A 23,208-nucleotide genomic window follows, 5' to 3' on the forward strand; every position below is an offset into this window, starting at 1 on the left:
ATAGATTAGATTCACAAACATTTTCCCAAAAATATACCTATGGTATTTCAAATAACTAGAGAGACAAGAAAAGATAATGCTATGTTATATTTTACATATCCTGATGTTTCTACAGAGATAAAAACTGTTTCTTTTGTGTTATTTTCTTGAATTTTTATATTCCTATTGAGCTAACTCATAACTTCATGAAAGTGAAGTCTTTACACCAATCCTGTTCAGACAGCATATATTTGATGCTCCTTCTAGCACCAACTCTATTGAAGCAGCATTTTTATGCTTCTTACACCAATTGTTTCAAGTCCTTACATCAATTTGTTCAAGCAGCATATATTTGATGTTTATTCTTACACCAATCCTGTTCAAGCAGCATTTCTTCCAAACTCCTTGCACCAATTTTGTTCAAGCAGCATCTCTTAATCTTTTAATGTTTTTTACACCAATTTGTTCAAGTCCTTCTTACACCAATTTGTTCAAGCAGCATTTATTTGATTCTCATCCTTACACTTAATTGTTCAAGTACCTCAACTGGCTTGATGAAGTGAGTGCTTCTTACACCGCCCTGTCGCATTAGCCTTCTTGCAGCATGCTGGTCACATGAGCTCTTCTTCCACCATTTTGCAGCCCCTGCTTCCAACAAATCATACAATTTTCCAGCTTACCCCACATTATTCCAGTGTTCTTTCCTCAATACATCTTACACAATAATCATGAAATAATTTTTTTTGCTATTCCCATCTTACACCATTGTTCCAGAACCTCTTTCAGGATATTCTGGATGTTCCAACCTCAATACTTCTTACACCAAAATAAACATTCTGGATGTTAGTGAGCAACATACAAGGGAATACACACCTTCTTACACTAGGTTTTTTATACCTCTTATCTTCTACCGTTATATTTACATCTTACACTTTCAAAAATGAATCCTCCCGATTTTTAGAATATCTCTAATCTTCATATAAGATTTATAGAGAATAAAGTACAAGTTCAATCTTATAATATAAGAAAATTCTTTCTTATTCGCTCTTATCACATTGTCAAGTAAATGGCATTGTCTTGTAATGTGTAATCCAATCAACTTAACTGCTCAAATTCTGTCCATTCATTTACTAACTGGTGTATCTGACCGTCCGTCTGTGCTATCACTTTCTGAGGTTGAGGTTGGCGATAACGAACTGGTAGTTCGGACACTGTCAATATCACAGTCTTTGAAGTACTTATGCCGTAAAGCATCACTTGCACTTATTCTTCGATGTGGGTTAAACGTGAGCAATTTCTGTAAACAAAAGAAAATGTTTTACAAATAAAATAACTTTTTCTTTAAGATGTTTAATAAATAATTATTCATGTAAAAATGCATCATTAGACAAAAAAATTAATGCAACTAGCTCAACTATTTGTGTCCACTCAAAATTTGTTAACAATTATGACGTGTAAATTTGACCTTTAACGGCTGTAAGCTCACCAGCTCAAAGATTCTTCAGCTATTGATCAGAAACGTTTCTTACCCTTACGCTCACTATGACCACCACCTTTGGCCTACTGCTCCCTAAAACAGGGTCACCTTCATACCACAAGCAATAATCCTAAGCAGTTTGACAGTCCCACACCCAAACAGTCTCTAGCTATTGACCTGAAATCACTTCAAGTCTCAAGGTCAGTCTCTCAAGATCAGTCTCTCAAGGTCACTCTGACCTTGACGTCCATAATACAATATAATACAATATGCCATTTTGGGTCTTTTTCTGACCACAAGCAATCATCCAATTAAGGCCGACAACCCTAAACAAAGGCAATAGCCACTTATCAATAGGAAACTATTTCTAGTATTGAGGTGTGACCTTTGACCTACTGACCCCCCAAAACAAAAAGTGTCATCTGGTAACACACACTGAAGAATTTTTCATCAGGTATTATTAAGAAACCACACTGTGACCTTAACTTTAGACCTACTGACCCTTCCAACAATACTGGCCATACACAATCATCCTATGAAGTTTGGTTACTGTAGGCCAAAGTTTTCTTAAGGTAATTGATCAGATATTAAAGGCTCTAATGACAGAGGGAAAGACTGCCAGATTGATCATCTGTCATAAGCAGTACCATAAATCAAATTTTCTGCTATTAACCCTAACCTTGCTAAATTTCTAAAATGGACTGGTCCATCATTCAATCTGGGCAATACCATTTATTAATCAAAGGGGGGTTCACTGAAAATTTAATAACTGAACAGCGAACAGTACAGGCTGATCTTGGTCTGCACTGATCCCAAAGGCAGGATCACTTGCAGCCAGCAGGCTAAAGGTTAAGGGAGGCATAATAAAAGAATATCTGTAACAGTTAAGTAAATTTTAAAGACCAAATCCAAATTGTAGACTTGGAAATGTTAATAAAAGATTTAGATAAAGTTTTATTTTAAGTTGGCAGTCCCAGGTGTTGTACTTACTTCAAATAAGTCCATACCAACTGGATCCATTTCTGGTATGTAACTGGAGACAGAACGTGGGGGAAATGCTTGAAAAGAGTTCCATGGTAACGAGACATTTTGTGGCCAGTCAGACTCAATAGGTCGCCCTCTCACTCTGTAAACATGACAATGTACATTTCACTACAATTTATAAACATTCATGTAAAGTAGTTTCACAAATAAATCACCAGCTTGGAGATAGAATCAGAAATTTTACCAGCATTATTACTATTCTCTGTGAGACAATTCCATTACAGCAAGTACACAATCCTGTGCCAACTAACTGTAGAAATTCCAGTGTTAACTATTTTAGCTTTAATGGGAAAACTTTATAAAGGTTACATTCTTGAAAAGATCTTTTGTATATTACAAATACAGTCAAATACTGTTACCTAGATATTCAAGGGACTGCAAAGATTGCATTGACGTATCCGAAGTTTGGCGTAATGATATCGCCTATCTGGGACTACATTTTGTTTCTGTGTAGGAGGTCTATATTGTCATTACATCCAATCCTTCTTTTAGAGGGTTAGAAAGGGGAAAGAAATAATATAAAACGTAAATACGTCATTTTGAATGTGTTTCGATAGCGAAAATTTACCAGTTAAATACGCATATTGTTACTCAATCAAAAATGGCAGATTTTTACTCCGTCAAACAGAAAAATATTTTTTCCTTATTAAGTGTTATTGCCTGCTTGCATGCTGTTTTAGACTAATTATTGAGAATTAAATCATAAATGCAAACTTGTTAATATTTAAATTGGATTAAAGATTAAATAACAAACAAAACACAAAAACCAACCTGATTATAATTAATACATCGCCGGACAACCATTGGTTAATTTTCACACCTTACATTATAACACTGACATTTTTTGACAAACTTTGATATCGATGAAACTAGGTGTAAAACAGTACAGGGAAGTTGACGGGACTGAAAAATTCCATCGAGCTAAACAAAATATCGAGGTAACAATATTCAACTGTACTGAATATTAAAAGCTGATTTTGAAGATGATTCAAGGTTTTATGATGTATAAATATACAACATGTAAAAAAAATTTGAATAACAGTCAGTTTGCATTCAATTTTAACCCTTACCATGCTGGACACGATTGGTTCTGCCTTTGCGACCAGTGCAGATCATAATCAGCCCGCACATCCATGCAGTCTGATCATAATCTGCACTGTTTGCTATTCAGCCAGTATCTTTTAGGTAAGCACCCAGATAATGGTACTATCCAAATTGGAAGATGGACAGTCAAGTTCATTATAGAAATTTAGCAGGGTAAGGGTTAAAATGAATGTACTTCTTTCCTTTCATTTCGTCTCTCTAAGATTTTAATCCTTGAATCATGCAAAAGTCTGGAACAGTTTCATACACCAATCAACAGCTATATAATTTATAGCACTCCTTTTCTCTACAGCTCTTTCATACAATTTTGGTATCTTAATGTGTCTATATAGTATATTTTTCAAGTACAAATTGAACGAGACCATCGCTTGGTGGCTATTACAGTAGCAAACTGTGGTGTTGCACATCTTAGATTTGTAAACAAGCACTGCCTTTATAAACTCCAGTAGGTAGTTTATTGCAGGCGCAGTAACACCCCAAATACTGGGGGTGTTCTCAAATAGGTGAACTTTACCTTTATCATCTATTAATAGTACTGTAAACTTACTCAAATATTTTAATCAGCTGGTCAATGTCCGATTCTCCACAAAACAGTGGTCTGAAATAGTTAATACAAATTCTGAAATATCATTACCTACATACTGTAAGGGAAGCAACTGTGTTTGTCACTGATATCTCTTCTACTCAAAATTATGTCCCTCTAGTCAATTATATTGTACTAGAATAACAGTCGAGTTCTGGGGCAGAACACAAAACAAATGTTATCACTTAATTTGATATAAGTAAATGCACAAGATTAATTAATTAGCCAACCATGATCTCAGCCTGGCAACATGGTTTTACAAGCCATATATATTCTGATAAAGTAGAATATTGTGCAAAGTTATCTTGAAATCTCAACACATTATCTTATTCTGAAATCCTACCAGAAAGGACAAGGCTTTATGCATGACATGATTTTTCAGACAGACGTAAGATGCAGTGGATCCCTAATGACAATCGGTAACTTCCATTCAAGTAAGTTCCATTTTCTCTTAAGGAGGTAGGATACCTTGTTACAAGGGTAAATTCAAATTAGTTGAACCGCAGCATGTTTTTGTATTTCGTGTAATATGAAGTTTTAACTGCTACAATCTCAATTTCGTTTGTCTCTCTCCCTTCAAGTTCAATTTTTATCCAGGTTTGAAGAACATGACCCTCCAAAGGTATTTCATATTGAAAGAAGAAGGAAAATACGGATATTTAACACTTTTCAGTGTATTTTAGTTTCATTGATATCCGTAGAAGTCTGCATAATTGATAATTTTACTAGTATGCACGTTATCTTTCTAATATAAGCTTAAAATGTATATGTCGCGGGGCTCGTGTTTCCATGGTAACGCATTTTCTCTCATTTTTTAAACAATTATGTATAAAAAAGGGGTTTTCGACGGCTTCAGTGCCATTCTGTTAATGACCAACATGAAATATTTGGGTAATATTATTAGCAAAATACCAAACTCTTTACATGGTACCCTATTTTTCTTAAATTTTAAAGTAACCATGGCAACAGAGATGTTTAAAATAGCCTATATCTTGCTGTTTGTCGTAATTTCTTTAAAAAATATTGAATAAGATTATCTTTCTAGTTGATGTAGCTTTAAAACATATTATTTCTAACGTAGGTTACATTTTCGTGTTATTTGCATTTATTCAAACAAATTTCACAGCTTAGAATACGTACAGCAGTACCCCTCGTCTGCCATTTTTCATGGAAAAATCGTTCAGCGAACCCTTACAGAAAGCCTCTGTGGCGTACATGCTGCGTATTTGCTGTGTATATGCTGCGAACACAGTAGTACGCCAGAGAAGTACATTTTACATACACCGCATGCTGCGTACATGCCGCGTACTATTTCGACGAGTACACAGCATGTACGCAGGAGGTCACTAGTACACTTCAAGTACGCAGCACAGACTCTGAAAATTTAAGGAGTACACTGCATGTACGCAGGAGGGACTTGTACAAGAAAATAGTACACTGCATGTACACCGCAGATACTTTGAAATTTGTGCAGTACACTTCATATACGCGGGAAAGACTTGAACAATTTCTTTTGGCATTTATACTCAGTTTTTTTTTTATAAGTTAAAGTCTGAAGTAAACTTCATATACGCGGGAGGGACTTGTTCATTTTCTTTTGGTGTTTATACTTTGAATTTTTTTAGGTAAAAGTCTGAAGTACACTTCATGCAGGAAGGATTTGTACATTTTTTTTTTTTTTTTTGGAAGCAAGAACTTGATTTCCGAGTAACTTTTATCTTAATAGCATAGAATAGTTCAGATTACCGGTATTCTGAACAATGAAAATTTGCCATTTACATTTTTTTTTGGTGCGCTACTTTTTACGGATGTAAAAGTGTATAAATGCTTATATAATTCCAGTCCTAGATTGTTCTCAGATGGATTTTAATCAAAATAAATACATACTACGCACACATCGTCTATAATAAATCATAACACTTATATTTAGTTGCATTAAAGTTGTTTCCCCTTGATGCAGTTACGCCATTTTCTTCAAATGTTTACCAAATTACATGCTACAAAAATTGATTTATTTCATTGAAAAGTGGATGAAGAACAGCATAGTAATTTATTTGATAACATCAATCTACATTATTTTAGTAAGGGTAAATACTTATTGATGCATGTCACTTATCTTTTTTCTGTTTTTTTCTGTCCAAATGATCAGCATTTGCATACAAAAGTTGGTGGGGTAAGGAATTTACATTATCACAGCAGTTTCGCACAAGAGTACACAGCATGTATGCAGCAGGAGTACACAGCATGTACGCCGCAGGACTCGGGCCAGGAGTACACAGCATGTACGCCACAGGAGTACACAGCATGTACGCCGCAGGGGTAGTACACCGCAGGCTCATTTGCATGTGAAAAGTGTATGTGCCGCGTATATGCTGCGTACTATTTCCCGCATACTAAATTCCTCCAGCGTACATCCTGTGTACTATGTAGTCCACAGCATGTACGCAGCAAGTAGTACGCGGCAGAGCTCATTTGCATGTCAAAAGTGTACTACAAACGTACTATCGGTGTATGTGCGGTGTATATCCTGCGTACTATTTAAAGCCCTTGATTTCAGTACACATCATGTACGCATCATATACGCTGTATGTACACAGCAAGAGTACGCAGCAGGCCTTTTTCTTCTGTAAGGGAACTGCTATTATTCTCATGGATATTGTTGAAATGAAAATAAAAAGCCGAAGCTGTGTTTCTTAAATAGACCAGTGTCAACGCTTTTGAATTTTACATTTAGATACATAGGTCACGGGCATCGTTTCCATGGTAACATCAATTCAATTCAAGAAACCACAATTTTCTACTGAAATTTGAACAATTTTAGATCTTAGTTTTAGTATGTAAGTAACAAATTATCAATGGAACCTGAAAAATAGGTATTACAAATCAAACTGCTTGACTTTTTATTTGAAAATGGCCGTAACAAGTAACCTTTTACCCAACTATATTCCAAAAAACATTGGTTGCCATCATCCATTTTCTTATATTCCGCATAACATTTCAATATAACTACATAAAAGAAGCAAAATATTGATTATTATTCAGAGCAAAAGACTCATAAAAAATATTTCAGCAAATAATGGTTATTTAAAAATAGTTAAAATAAAGAAAATGTACAGAATAACGTACTTTCGAGATAAAAGCTATTAATTTTGCGCGGTAACTGACACGTAACGTCATGACGTCTATGACGTCATTTTAAGGCAACATTGTTTTGAAGCGTTTCTGCGGCAATGTATTCATTATTTCTGCATTATTAAACCATAAAGCATCAGATCGAAGACAAATTCATGATTTGTTTTCAGAAGAATGAATATACAAACACATTTAGTTTGTCGTAAACGTCGTCGTAAATCGTCACATTAGCTTCCGGTTGGGCATGCGCACATACAAATATGAAGGTAACCTACCTCCTTAATGTGATTTCGCTATTTTCCAGTTGTCATTGAAACCATTAATCATATGAGCTATATTAACAACCAATGAATGCTGAAATAACTGATGAGAATTGGAAATAGCAGGGAAATTGCCAAATACCAATGAGTCCACTATCTTAACCTTTACCCTGCTAAATTTCTAAAACAGATTGGTCTGTCATCCAATTCGGGCAGTACTGCTTACTATTCAAAGGTGCTTTCACTGAAGGCCCAAGCATTCTAGAGTTATCATCCGGAAACCGTTAAACTGTTCCTGGTCACTGTTGACATAACCTTTGACCTACTGACCTCAAAATTGATAGGGGTCATTTGGTGGTAACGAGCAACCTTTCTATCAACTTTCATGATTCTAGGCCCAAGCATGCTTGAGTTATCATCAGGAAACCGTTTAACTGTTCTGGGTCACTGTGACCTTGACCTTTGACCTACTAATCTCAAAATCAATAGGGGTCATCTGCTGGTCATGACCAACAAAACTATTAACTTTCACCATCCTAGGCCCAAGCATTCTTGAGTTACCATCTGGAAACAGTTAAATTGTTCTAAGTCACTGTGATCTTGACCATAGACCTACTAATCTCAAAATCAATAGCAGTCATCTGCTGGTTATGACCAACCATCCTATCAACTTTCATGATCCTAGGCCCAAGCATTCTTGAGTTCTCATCAAGAAACAGATTGGTCTACATACCGACCGACAGACCTTCCAACATCTGCAAAACAATATACCCCTTTTCTTCGAAGGGGGTCATAATAACTGTTCAAGTGTCACAACTGAAAACTACACATATCAACAACAGCAATTTTTTAAATAACATAATGGTTTCAACAACTTCTCCACAACAAGAAACACAGGTAATTAAATTACCAAGACAGCTGTCACAGCAGATTTAACCTTACTGGGAAGTAAATTTATAAACTTCTCCTAAATTGAGAATTCATATTCCTTTAATAATCACCGTCATATTATCTGACTGTTAAAGTTAAACGTCATACATTAGCAAATTTGCAGTTATTTCAGTAATATTATTCAGGTAGAGTTAAACTTTGAAAGATATTATATATTACAATATCTCACTAAGAGGAAGTGGTCTTTCTAGGAATTTTATGTAAAATTAACAAAAAAATTACCATAAACTTGCAACAACTCACCTTCTGTTGAACAGCTCGGCAAATATACACCCACAGCTCCACATGTCTACCGGGGTGGCATACTGGGCTTGCAATATAACTTCTGGTGCCCTGTACCACAGTGTTACAACCTGGAAAATAATGTTTTAAATTCCTCATGGTTACAAAAAAAAGTATGGGTACCAGTCTCACATTGCAGTGCTGCGATTGGTTGATTTCAAAACAATGTTCAGAATGCAGTGCTGTGATTAGTTGATTTCAAAATTATGTTCTGAAACCACCAATCAGATTCTTGAGATTTTAGACTGGTCTCAATACTCAGCTTTACACTTCTTAGTGCATGACCTTTCAAATATTGTGTACAGATCATGTTTTATAAACATTTTACAGAATACTACAAATCATTCTGATTTACTTTTAATATGTAAAAAACACTTTTTTTTCAACTTTAGAAGTTTGACCTTGACCCCTTTAACATATCTAATGCGGAGTATGACATCTGAACTGCACTTTAAGCTGTTTTTGAATCTGTCTTTTTCTAGGGATGAAGCGTGTCTATGTGTATAACTTGAGTAATACATTAGTCAGATCATCTTGACAGTGTTTCACCCTGAATATAACAATCTTTCACTCAGCGGTTATATGCGTGACTTCACGGCAGCTCTTTAACTTTTAGCCTGCTGACGGCAAGTGATTCTGCCTTTGCGACCAGTGCAGACCAAGGCTGATCATGATCTACACTGGCCACAAAGGCAGAATCAATCGTACCCAGCATGATTTATAAGGGTTAACAATTATTTTCACTCACTGTATAATTTTTCAATGTCATATATTTACTCTATGCTACTGGAAATGAACATGTTGAAAATATTCACCTCAACTGTTGGTAAGTAGCTTTAATTCCAACCTAACCTATTATGACTAAACATGCATGTTTCTGAGGAGACTGAACTTTGTAATCTTTTACTACTTAATTGACAGATTAGACTAATCCACAAAATAAGTATATTAAACAACCTACAATAATATAGTCTATTTACCTCACCTGATAACCAGTCCGCTGCCAACAAAAACTAGAGCTATCACTAAAGTTGATTAATACCCCAGTCGCAAATTTGATACAGGGAATGTCAAATATTGTGAATAACTGATCATCACCCTTGACCTTCAAGTGTGACCTTGACCTTTGCCTAAATGACCTCAGTTGTGCACTCTAAATGTTGTCTTGATCAGGTTAAGAATTGATACCAGTTTTATGAAAATCCTTCAAGTGGTTCAGAAGATATGGACACAAATTTAAGCTACCGGTATTTGATCTTGGACCTCAAAGAGAGATTTTGGCCTTTGACCTAGTCACTCATATTTTAAAGTCTTCATGCTATCTGAATGTAGCCTACAGTTATATGAAATTCACCCCAACAGTTCAGAAGATATGCAACGCGCATAACACAAATTACAGATGAACAAGAGACTGACCAACATGCGTAATTCCAATATAACGACCATTATACTTTGTATCATTGGGTATAATAAAATGAATCAGCCCACATAATAAGTGCATTACAAAATTAACAATAGGATGTCTAAATCAGGTATACCATGAAAATGTTTGATTACTTAAAATAATTACCACTTGTGTGAGTGCCATCTGGAACCCATACACTCTAGCCAGACCAAAGTCTGCCAGCTTCAGCTGTCCATCAAACGATATAAGAACATTTTGCGGCTTAAGGTCCCGATGAACTATTCGATTAGAATGCAGGAAATCAACACCACTTAACAACTGGAACATCAAATCCTGCAGAAAGAATAAAATTGCATTTAATCCTGACCCTGCTAAATTTCTATAATGAACTTGTCTATCTCTCATTTTGGACAGTACCATTATCTGTTAAAAGGGGTGCTTACCAAAAAGATGCTGACTGAATGGCAAACAGTGCAGCACTGCGCTGCTGCAGATCATCCGTGCAGTCTGATCATGATCTACACTGGTCGCAAAAGCAGAATCAATCGTGTCCAGCATGGTAAGAGTTAATAGTGTCATTTTTTATAATCATTTTGAATTATGACTTCAACAAGCACACAGAATGTTAAACATTGAAAAAAAAACAGATTGAAGTTCATGCCTATTCTAATGATTGCTTCTAATTTATTGAAAGATATAGCTAAATTCTACATCTCAGAGCACTCCGTCAACTATTTATATACAGAATACTCCCAAACAGAAGATCTCAGGTATAGGAACTGGGCGGGAATTTAATTCTTGCAGCTCATGTGACCGGCATGTCCCGGGCTGAGTGAAACAAATTGGCCCACTATTTTAATTTTGTTTGTATGTTGTTCTTTTTTGGTATTAGCCTAAACAGCTATTTCATGTGGGCATACAAATAATCATTGCTTCCATATTTTCAATAAAATGTCAATTAGGGATTTATTTTCATAGACTTAACACACAACCATAAAATCCACAAAAAAAAAAATGAATTTCCAATGAATACTGATTTTGCAGCATTTCATTCTGGCCATATTAAATGGTTTGAAAACAAACTCATCCAATTTCAACAAACATTTCAAAAAAGAGAGCAAGATATTTAAAGCATTTGAAATGTAAGCAAAACCTTATCATGCGTTACATTGAATTTGAATTAATTACGCTATATCGTCAATTATTGGTAATTCACACTTAAGATATTTCAATTTAAAAGAAATCTATACAAGAATCAATGGGGCACATTATCATCCTATCTCTCGGTGAAGCTATTCAAATGAGCCGTGCCATGGGAAAACCAACATAGTGGGTATGCGACCAGCATGGGTCCAGACCAGCCTGCGCATCCGCGCAGTCTGGTCAGGCTCCATGCTGTTCGCTTTTAAAGTCTATTGGAATTGGAGAAACTGTTAGCGAACAGCATGGATTCTGACCAGACTGCGCGGATGCGCAGGCTGGTCTGGATCCATGCTGGTCGCAAAGCCACTATGTTGGTTTTCTCATGGCACGGCTCATTAATGTTTTCCAAACTATACCCTGTCTACTACAAGGTTGCCTTCAGGTCAGTCAATTCAATACACTCTGAATGCAATCTTTTAACTATGACGTCAAATCTGTACTTACTATCTTAATAAGTCAAACACTTTAATTAATCACACCACAATACCATTATTTGTTGACATACAAAATTCAATCATTACAAATGTATTACTACAAAATCTGTTTGCCTATATATAATTCCTTATTCAGTTGTGTAAAAGAAAAGTACAATTCACTTCTTCTTTGCCTTAGTAATTAGGTACAGTTCTTTCTACGGTACCTGAGAATACAGTTATCAGGTTTGCATCCTGTCAAAGTAAATCAAGTATTCTTCAGATTCCGATTGGTTCAGTTTGCTTATAAATAATAATTCTCATTCATCTTTGAAAGTCCAAACACAATTGAGCCATGCCATGAGAAAACCAACATAGTGGGTGTGCAACCAGCATGGATCCAGACCAGCCTGCGCATCCGCGCAGTCTGGTCAGGATCCATGCTGTTCGCTTTTAAAGCTTACTGCAATTAGAGAAACCATTAGCGAACAGCATGGATCCTGACCAGACTGCGCGGATGCGCAGGCTGGTCTGGATCCATGCTGGTTGCACACCCACTATGTTGGTTTTCTCATGGCACGGCTCAATTAGCGATAAATCTTAAAGTCACTCTTACATTCAGGTTTCACTTAATTTGATTAGGCACAAAGTATGACTTTATGAGCCTTTTGACCCCTACAGATTAGGCAAAAAGTATGACCCTTATGACCCCTAATATTTAAAAATAAAATTGACAGTCATAAAAAAGGTCAAACCGACTTAATCAACATTATCACCATATTTGCACCAAGAAGCTTTTAGAGTTGCCAAGCTTCTATATATCTGGACTTCTTTGCTTATAAGTGGTATTTCAAAGTAGGACATTTAACTTGCCCTAAGACCTGGTCCCAATGTTATAAATCTAAGTTTGAAGGTCAGTCATGGTCAGCTACTTTGCCATTGGTCATTCAAGAATATGCATTAAAATAACAGTTTTCAGACCGGTCCTGCATCTTAGGCCTAAAAAAAAATTCGTTGTTTCTGATAACATGCTCAAAAAAGATAGGTTAGGTAGGTCGGAATTTTTTTTTTTTTTTGGAATTTCTTTTTATTAGGACCTTTAACTTGCCCTAAGACCTGGTCCCAATGTTATAAATCTAAGTTTGAAGGTCAGTCATGGTCAGCTACTTTGCCATTGGTCATTCAAGAATACGCATTCAAATAACAGTTTTCAGACCGGTCCTGCATCTTAGGCCTAAAAAAAAATTCTTTGTTTCTGATAACATGCTCAAAAAAGTTAGGTTAGGTAGGTCGGAATTTTTTTTTTTTTTTTGGAATCTTTTTTTATTAAGGGAGACTTTTCGGAAATTATTTTTGTGTCAAAAAATGAACACAAATAAGGGGGTTATGCCTTTAGAGCATCAGTAAGTTGATTTCTAACATCACTGGCCATGTTTAAAGCATAAAAAGTGCAGTTTTGCAACTTTTTGTTAAAAAGTTGAAAAAAATATTCTCCAAGGCCATAAAAACATTTAGGGTTGGGCCAAACAGTTAGGGTGGGTCGGGATACTGGAAACAAACAATTTTTTTTTTTACGACTTATGATCTAACCATTCTTCTGTGATGGTGCAGGAACATTTCTTAATTAATTCCAAATTCCAATCAAGAAAACTCAACAAGAAAAAATCAATATGTTTCTCCTACTACATGGGGAGACATAATGAAGATAAACCAAATCAGGTGTTTTTACAATATTCTTGCTAGTCACTAAAATATACTCACCTTAATTTTGTCAGGTCCAAGACCTGGGGACGGACATTTCTCGAGATAAGTTGTAAGATCTTGATCAATGAATTCAAATACCAACTTCAGTTGTATCTCGCCTCCCAAAGACTGGGTGTGACGGACATCTAACAGCCTGGAAATATCATACAGACATTTTTTAATAAGCTAAGCTTTAAAAAAGACATAAAACTAGAAGCTGCTTTTGTAGAAAAGCGCATGTCTCCCCCAAATGCATAGTAGTAATCAACAAGAAGTCAATAGGGGACAGGAGCAAAACTCGAAGAGACACTGATGGTTGGCTGCAATTGGGATCATCTACTAGGCATGTCCAATCATCCCAAAAAGTTTCAACATTCTGGGCCTAGTGGTTCTGAAGTTATGTATTGGAAATGGTTTTCCATGTGAACTTGACCTTTGATCAAGTGACCCCAAAATCAATGAATGTTTCTCATTGTAGAGTTGGTGCAGCCATTCTGCGCAAGCGCGGAATTATTATCCATTGGAGCGCACAGCAAAATTACTCATTCTTTTGCATGTCCGCACGCATTTAGTGTATCAAATGCATAATATACTGACTAGAGGTTAGGGTTAGTATCACCATGGTTACAAAATATATACATTTAAGATATTTTCTTTCAAATTAAGTTAATCCGGTATATACCGGAGTCTGTAATATATCACAGGTGCACCAACTCTGTATTTAGTCACAGCCAAAATCAATAGGGGTCATCTGCATGGCCAATCATCCTATGAAGTTTCAACATTCTGGGGTGAGTGGTTCTCAAGTTATTGATCGCAAAGAGTTTTCCATGTTCAGACACCTGTGACCCTGACCTTTGCTCAAGTGACCCCAAAATCAATAGAGGTCATCCGCTCTGTAAGTCCTATCACCCTTAGTATGAAGTTTGAAGGTTCTAGGTCAAATGGTTCTCAAGTTATTGATCAGAAACGGTTTTCCAATTTCTGGCCCCTGTGACCTTGAACTCTGGTCAAGTGACCCCAAAATCAATAGCTGTCATCTACACTACATTTCCAATCATCCTATGAAGTTTCAACATTCTTGGTCAAGTGGTTCTCAAGTTATTCAAAAAGTTATTGATCAGAAACACTTTTCCATGTTCAGGCCCCTGTGACCTTGAACTTTGCTCAAGTGACCCAATAATCAGTAGGGGTCATACATGTACACTCTGTAAGTCCTATCACCCTTAGTATGAAGTTTGAAGGTTCTAGCTCAAATGGTTCTCAAATTACTGGTCAGAAATGGTTTTCCAATTTCTGGCCCCTGTGACCTTGAACTTTGATCAAGTGATCTAAAAATCAATAGGGGCCATCTACTCTACATTTCCAATTCCTATGAAGTTTCAGTATTCTGGGTCATGTGGTTCTCAAGTTATTGATCAGAAACAGTTTTCCATGTTCAGGCCCCTGTGACCTTGACCTTTAATCAAGTAACCCCCAAAATAACAAAGGTCATTTACTTTGTAAGCCCTATCATCCAATGAAGTTTGAAGGTTCTGGGTCAAATGGTTCTCTCAAGTTATTGATCGGAAATGGATTTCCATGTTCTGGTCCCTGTGACCTTGACCTTTAATCGAGTGACCCCAAAATCAATAGGGGTCATCTACCCTGTAAGTCCTATCACCCTATTATTGATCGAAAATGAAGTGTGACAGGCAGATGGCCCCTGTGATCTTGACCTTTGATGGAGTGACCCCAAAATTAATAGGTGTCATCTACTCTGTAAGTCCTATCATCTTATTAAGCTTGAAGGTTCTGGGTCAAATGGTTCTCAAGGAAACAGATTTCCATGTTCTGGTCCCTGTGACCTTGATCTTTATCAAATGACCCCCAAAATCAATACGGGTCATCTACTCCGCAAGTTCAATCATCCCATGATTTTTCAACATTCTGAGTCAAGTGGTTCTCAAGTTAATGATCGAAAATGGGTTTCCATGTTCAGGCTCCTGGGCCGTCTACCCCATAAGCCCTAACATCCTATGAAGTTTGAAGGTTCTAGGTAAAATGGTTCTCAGGTTATTGATCGGAAATGAAGTGTGACAGACGGACAGGGCAAAAACAATATGTCTTCCCCTGCGGGAGAGGGGAGACATAAATCCATGATATTTTTTTTTAGCTCTAGTGGCCCATGAAATGGGTCAACCAAAACAATTTGAGAGGACCTTGCCAGGATGCTTCATTTGTTCATTTAAGATGTAAATTTAAATTGTGGATGATGGACAACAGGCGACTGATGCCGGACCATTACTATTAACTCACCTTAAACCTTCAGTTAAGCTAAGAGTGATGTTCAATGTCAAATGATGGTCGAATCCCAACTCTGGATATCAGGTCTGAATTCAGTTATTAGCAGAATGTGGCGAAAGCTACACTATTTCAGTACTTTTATATTTCATTTCTAGTTCATTCAAAGAAGCACAACAAAAAAGTTCCAGTTTAGTTTTACCATTTTGCAGTGTAATGTTTTTTTCCCCAATAAAATAACTTTTTTTTGTTAAGTCCAGAAATATACTACTAACAAATACTACTAAGGTACCATACCAAGAAAATATAACAAAAATCATCTAAAAATAAATACATGCTTCTTTGAAACAAGAGGACCAAATGGTCCTAGGTCGCTCACCTGAGAACAGCTTGATCAAATTTAATGAATATCCTGCTTAAAATGCGACCCCTTTTGCATAGGCAATGTATTTCTTTGATTTGACCAGGTGATATAGTTTTTGACCCAACATGACCTATATTTGAACTCAACCTAGCTTTCATCAAGACAAACATTCTGATCAAATTTCATGAACATCCACTGAAAAATGCAACCCCTATTGCATACACAAGGTTATTCTTTGATTTGCCCTGGTGACCTAGTTTTTGACCCAACATGACCCATATTTAAACTTGACCTAGATTTCATCAAAGCTTACATTTTCATCAAATTTCATGGACATCCTGCCAAAAATGTAGCCCCTGTTGAATTCACAAGGCTTGTCTTTGCTTTTACTGGGTGTCCTAGTTTTTGACCCCAGATGACCCATATTTGAACTTGACCTAGACTTAATCAAGACAAACATTCTGATCAAATTTCATGAATATCCAGTGTAAAATGCAGCCACTGTTGCATACACAAGGTTTTTCTTTGATTTGGCCGGGTGACTTAGTTTTTGACCCTAGATGACCCATATTCGAATTTGACCTAGATTTCATCCAGACAAACATTGTGATCAAATTTAATGAAGATCCAGTGTAAAATGCAGTCCCTATTGCATACACAAGGTTTTTCTTTGATTTGACCTAGCGACCAAGTTTTTGACCCCAGATAACCCATATCCAAACTTGACCTAGATTTCAGACAAACATTGTGATCAAATTTCATGAAGATCCAGTGTGAAATGCAGTCCCTATTGCATACACAAGGTTTTTCTTTGATTTGACCTGGCAACCTAGTTTTTGATCCCAGTTTACCCATATTCGAATCTGACCTAGATTTCATCCAGATAAACATTCTGATTAAATTTCATGAAGATCTGGTGTAAATGCAGTCCCTATTGCATACACAAGGTTTTTCTTTGATTTGACCTGGCAACCTAGTTTTTGATCCCAGTTTACCCATATTCGAATCTGACCTAGATTTCATCCAGATAAACATTCTGATTAAATTTCATGAAGATCTGGTGTAAACTGCAGTCCCTACTGCATACACAAGGTTTTTCTTTGATTTGACCTAATGACTTAGTTTTTGACCCCAGATGACCCATTTTTGAACTGTGCCTAAATTTCATCAAGTCAATCATTCTGACCAAATTTTATGAAGATCATTTGAAAAATACAGCCTCTATCGCATACACAAACTAAATGTTGACAGATGACAGATGACAGACATCGAGGGATCACAATAACTCACCTGAGCATTCTAAAAACAAGTGCCAGTTGCTTTTGATTGCTTTTAAAATTTAAAAGGAAATAAAAATGTATTTTCAAATTGTTATCTTGTGAGAGACTTTGAAGAGAATTTAAACAGAATGGTGTCAATCAATAAAACCTCTGAATTGTAGGAGCCAATTCTAATGACAATACAATCAATGGTCTATCATATTACATTAAGAAAATCAATACCTGACTCTTGTTAAATTGTGCATTAAGTCTGTATAATTAATTTACTACTTATGTAGTATTTAATCCCAGGTCAATAATTCCTTCTGGCATTGCTCTGATAAACAAAGGTTTTAATTTATGTTTGCGTTATTAAAACAGTTCTTACCACATTGGTTTTGCGTTTAAATGAGTGCCCCTTAACATCTGTGTCAAATTTCTTTCAAATTTAGAGGTAATTTTATTTTTTAGCTGTATTATTAAATAATGATATAGTAAGTTCAGGGCAGTATTATTTTTTAAAAACACTCAAATGTTTTTCTGTCAAGCATTAACGAGGGACCATCTTACTCTTAAATTCTAAATTGCCAACAGAGATGTCCAAAGTTTGGGCTGTATCTAACATACTGTAAACTGGGCTAATAAGTAAAACAAAAGGAAAACTTTGAAAATTCCTTTCTGAAGTCATGTAATAAAACAATTACTGAATGGATTGCCTGTTCTAAATTAATGGCCTCCAGTCCTTCTGACATGTGATCAGGAAATAGTTTTGGCCAGATTGACCAGGAAGCCATTCATTAAGTGTATCCTGCTGACACTAGCATTTGACTAATGACATTCAGTAACTGTTACTGTATAATTTTATATTAAATATTAGAAGTAAAATTGAGAGAGTTATATACCACAAAAGTACACAGACCTTCACTTATCATTTTGTGAAAGTCATCAGCATGGATGGTATACATCAGGAAAACAACTCCATAAATTGTTTAAATTAGGGAAAATTGAAAATTCAAATAATTCAAGTAGCAAAATTTCAGCTGATAACCTTTGATAATAGTTGAAGTTGTTATGTAGATACCCAAAAAAGATAAAAATAAAGAAGCATAACTATTGAAAAGCAATATACAGAACAATTATTTGGGAGTTTTAGGTTTGGTATTGGGATAAAGTCTTTAAGACATACTGTACTTCTTCACACTGCGACTGCCCCTGATCTTTAGAATACCTGATCCTAAACTAAAAGATGTTATCAGACCAGTTGTCCTGTCAGTACTGATGCTATTAGCTGAAGTTTAGAAGATATAGTGAAATTCATCATGTTTCTCCTAAATCTTTCTCCTTATAGCAATGCGAGTTCCAGGGTGTGTATATAACACATTTTTAGACCTACTTATAAATTCTTGCACACCACTCTGCAGTTACGGGTTATGTTACCCATGCCTGCAAAACCGATCTAGCACCCTCCAATGCCAGATAACTCTTACGCTGTTATAATGACATCTAATGATTTATACACTGACTATATAATTATATTTGTTTATTTAAATTCAATAAAAATCTGTTGAAATTCCTTATTGTATATTTCTCGATTCAAAAAAGTATTATTTCATGGGAAAAACATATAATATATCATTACACAACATGATCAAACGTAACTGAATTTTCTTGTTGTGCATGGGAATATCCTGTTCTCAAGCCACTGTTTTAGCTAGAGCCTCCTTACCACCAAAACAGTTGCCCTCATACAAGATTATCAGGCCCCTACATGCCTGTCTGTGCAAGACAGGGTTTTCCCAGACCAGAGGGGAGCATGGTATATGGAAAAGTTTAAACTGGGTGCTAACTACAGATACTGTAAATTAAAAAGATAAGGTGTTCTTCTATCAAGATAACCTTGTCTTTCCCTGCTAGGTAGGCAAGAAATTCCTAACGGAATCTTCGGCCAACCAATGACAGATTATTATATTCTCCTTATAGGTGAGCATAAAAAAATCATTAAAAAAAAGACAAACGAGAATGCGATCACACCTGACTATATTTGGATGTTCATACGCTTCTAGTTGCTTCAATAATGATATTTCTCGGATAGCGCTCATCGGCATTCCTTCCTCCGTGTTCTGTATCCGAATCATCTTCATTGCCACAAACTGACCTTCATTCTTCAGGTCACGACCTTTGTACACTACCCCATATGCTCCTTTCCCAATCAAAGACACTTCCTCATACTGATGTTCCCCAGAATCTTGGCGGCCTCTGTTAGACTGAGCCATAGTTGACTGTGCAGGGTGTCACATTACGACAATGTCATCTTAAAAGCTGTAAAATAAAATAACCTTGAAATTGTTCCAATTTTACTTTATAATCTTTACTATAAAAAGAACCCAGTGGCTAGAGAACCGGAATCGGTTCCCTAGACAGCGGACTTATTCGTCCGGAACCGGTTCTCTAGCCAAAGTACCGTGTATAGGCTAGAGAACCGGATTTTTATTTCTATCCATAAAGCTGCCGAAATTCACTTCGTTTCTTTTGGTAAGTATCATGCATATTATAATCTTAATTAATTTTACCATACCCTTGTATTTACCTGCATTAACTGTGTCTTCAGAAGTTTCTCGCAGCATACCGTGTCCACCATATTGGAATGATATATAACTAAAACAAATGAATGCGTGAAAACTACTTTGCCATTTTTAAATGTTATTTGCTTTAAACATGTATTATATTTAAATTATTTAAATGTAAAATTGTATTGTTTTGTATATGTGTCATTAGAAGTAAAACTAACGGATGTACAAAATAATTAAATTGCCGTGATAGCTTCCAGCGGATTCTTTGCTCGCTTTAAATACTGGTTTATAACACCTTGGTATTTCACATGCATCAGTCTTTATTGGATTAAAGTTTGCAAGTGATTAGCAAATTGGAAAAAACAAAAACATGTAATAAATACTTATTAACAGTAATGACATAATTTGTTTAGCGGCTGGCCACTGTACATCTGCAGTAACTTCCTTCACTATGTTTTTAACTTAGCACTTGTAGTAATTTTTATTCTTTGCACCTAATGAGTTTTCTCATTTTTAACACCGCCCAGACAAGCGCCTTCCAGTCATAATCGTTAATGATTGTTGGAAGTATCATGTAGATGTAGATGTAGATTATTTCTTTTACTCTGTTGTACCTTTGAGTTTAAATTTCAAGTTTAGTTCGGCTTGCTCCATGCCAAAAGATTTCCGCATTTTATATCATTCCAATATGGCGGACAGTATGCGGCAAATAGACACAGTAAACGCAGGTAAATGCAAGGGCTTGGCTTGCTGAAATGGTAAAAATAATTAAGATAATAACATGCATGATACTTACCAAAAGAAACAAAGTGAATTTCGGCAGATTTATTCATAAAAATGAAATTCCAGTTCTTCAGCCTATGCACGGTACTTTGGCTAAAGAACCGGTTCCGGACGAATAAGTCTTCTGTCTAGGGAACCAATTCCGGTTCTCTAGCCTCTGCCTAAAAAGAAAGGACTATTCTTTTTTATAACTTCCTGTTTAAAATTACTGTGAAAGCCTAAACAAGTTAAATATTTAATCATTAAAAATATGTAATCATTAAATAACTGAATGCATAACAGTTTTACCTACTGACCAACTCTATTTCTTTTTGAAAACTGTTACCCAGTTGTTGTTTGTTGTTTTTTTTTGCCTTAATATAATTATACAGTGCTGTCCATGATTTGTCCATTAGCACAAGAGTAATTAAAATTTCAAAGTAAATTGAAGAAATAAATTGTAGGTCTATGGCAGCTAAAATATTGACATCCATTTCCTTTTATATTCATGCAACAGTCATCATGCAATTACTTACTTAATTAAGTTAATTAATTTTATAAAAATAGAGCAATTGCCATGCAGGCATGGCTAACGAAATTTTATAGGTACCAAAGTCACTTCTACTTTAACCTAATACTCTAATTAGACAATCCAGTTCTGCAATAATAGTCTGCAACGGACATTTTAATGAAACGTGGTGCTTTTATGAATGAATGCTATTGTAGTAGGTTGCATTGACAACAAAGGCAGACTGCATGCCCATGTATTTAACGTGATTGCAGCAAAAAGACAGGTTCAATCTTGTACATACCTTCCATATTTATAGAATAATCCACATAGATATATTTGGTAACACTGTCCCCGCTGATTAAATTGTCTTCCTATTTTTAATTATTTTTCTTTATTTTTCTATCATTCGCAAATACCTCCTCGTGAACTTGCCAATATCACATGTACACACAAAACCGGAAAACCCCGCATCTGATTGGCTAAAATTTGCAGATGGCATACCATAGAAGGTCAAAGTTCAAATAGAATAATCCAAATAGATCAAAAGGTAATGTAGCATATTCGAAACTTCAAGAAGGGGTCATACTTCGGTAACTGCACTTGCAGATGCAACTTTAAAATGCATGCTATGTACACTAACAGAACATGTAAACATTAATTAATTAATAATTTATTTACACCTGTCAGCCTTGACCTGCCAATAATCAAAATCACACCATAATGCATTTCCAGGATTTCGCGCGTGCCATGGTAATGGCTTACCCGCCAATATTATTTTAAAAATGTGTGTTGTTTTTTTTGTATGCTTTTTTTTTTTTTTTTTTTTTTTTGTTATTTTAAATTTAGGGTACTGCCACTTTTGCAAATATCAACCTTTAAACAAAAGGGCCAGGTAAGCACTGTATCGCTCACCTGCATTAATACAAGACGAACTTGTTTCGATTCGACGAACTATACACAGATACCATTCTGGCAAACAGTCTCACTATATTTTTCATGTAGATAGGTACAAAGAATGTTAACAAGGTTTCATGACTGCGTTGTCTTCTAATTCATTTTCGCTGAAATATGCAAATATTTTACTTAGATCTAGATACAAACCAAAGTGTGACGCCGTTAAGGTAGTTCTGCACGTTTGAATCGAATTTTTTTTTTCTACAATCAGGAAGGTCTACGTATCAGTTGTTCCAGCTACAATGTAGAATTTGATTAAACTCTGATTTTTCAAAACTTCAGAATATACATAGAAAATTCAGCAAATAAAAAAGATAGGGTCGTGTGTTTGATTTTTTGCTAGACTGATTTGAAAAATTTGGACCTCACGCTATATTTCATAATGTTAGTCTACCGGAAAATCATAACTTAATACCATTTTCGCAGATAGAAATTTTTCTACGATGTAGATTTTCACAGTTGTAAATAAACAGATGGCCTATAATTTGGTGAAATAAAATGTATAGGTCCTTGTGCTTATTTTTGAGACCCAGACATTTCACACTAATTTTAAGACATTAATTTGATTTTTTAAAGTGTCATATGTTTTAATATCGTATTTTGACTTTAGAAATATAGCAACAGTGCCATTGTAATAAATTAACTCGCAGGTTTCGATTAATTCATAAAATGATTTTCATTTCCGTACGCCGAATCCAGGCTTTATTCTACGTTTTCTGGATAAATGACGTTACGCCATCATTTCCGGTTTATCAAACGTGCAGAACTTCCTTAAGTGCATTTCAATAATTTGGTAAAAATTAGAGCTACCGTTTCCAAATTCTGCTTTTGCATTAGACTTACAACGTCTGTTGAGATCAAGTAATCTGTAATAAAGTTTATTTCTTTTTTCATAAGGTGTCCCCCAAACACACACACACACCCAGTGT

General features: G+C 35.6%; 1 protein-coding gene across 1 annotated transcript; it reads right to left on the reverse strand.

Annotated features, from left to right (window-relative positions):
• Positions 1-422: 422 nt before the first annotated feature.
• On the reverse strand, positions 423-21,763 carry LOC123559799 (cyclin-dependent kinase 4-like). Its single transcript, XM_045351908.2, has 8 exons — positions 21,627-21,763; positions 19,514-19,801; positions 13,595-13,730; positions 10,383-10,550; positions 8,774-8,883; positions 4,152-4,202; positions 2,447-2,582; positions 423-1,276 (listed from the first exon to the last, which is right to left on the reverse strand). The coding sequence occupies exons 2-8, from the start codon at positions 19,753-19,755 to the stop codon at positions 1,103-1,105; spliced, it is 1,017 nt and encodes a 338-aa protein (XP_045207843.1). The 5' UTR covers positions 19,756-19,801; positions 21,627-21,763; the 3' UTR covers positions 423-1,102.
• Positions 21,764-23,208: the final 1,445 nt, after the last annotated feature.

The sequence above is a fragment of the Mercenaria mercenaria genome, chromosome 10 (genome assembly GCF_021730395.1).
Source record: "Mercenaria mercenaria strain notata chromosome 10, MADL_Memer_1, whole genome shotgun sequence".
Classification (NCBI taxonomy): domain Eukaryota; kingdom Metazoa; phylum Mollusca; class Bivalvia; order Venerida; family Veneridae; genus Mercenaria; species Mercenaria mercenaria.

Excerpts from the sequence above, each read along its gene's own strand:
- LOC123559799 (XM_045351908.2), bottom strand. The coding sequence starts at position 19,755 with ATGGCTCAGTCTAACAGAGGCCGCCAAGATTCTGGGGAACATCAGTAT. Across the intron at positions 8,884-10,382 it reads AGATGGCACTCACACAAGTG|GTTGTAACACTGTGGTACAG; the intron begins GTAATTATTTTA and ends ATTATTTTCCAG. Across the intron at positions 2,583-4,151 it reads CAGCTGATTAAAATATTTGA|AGTGAGAGGGCGACCTATTG; the intron begins GTAAGTTTACAG and ends TCATGTTTACAG.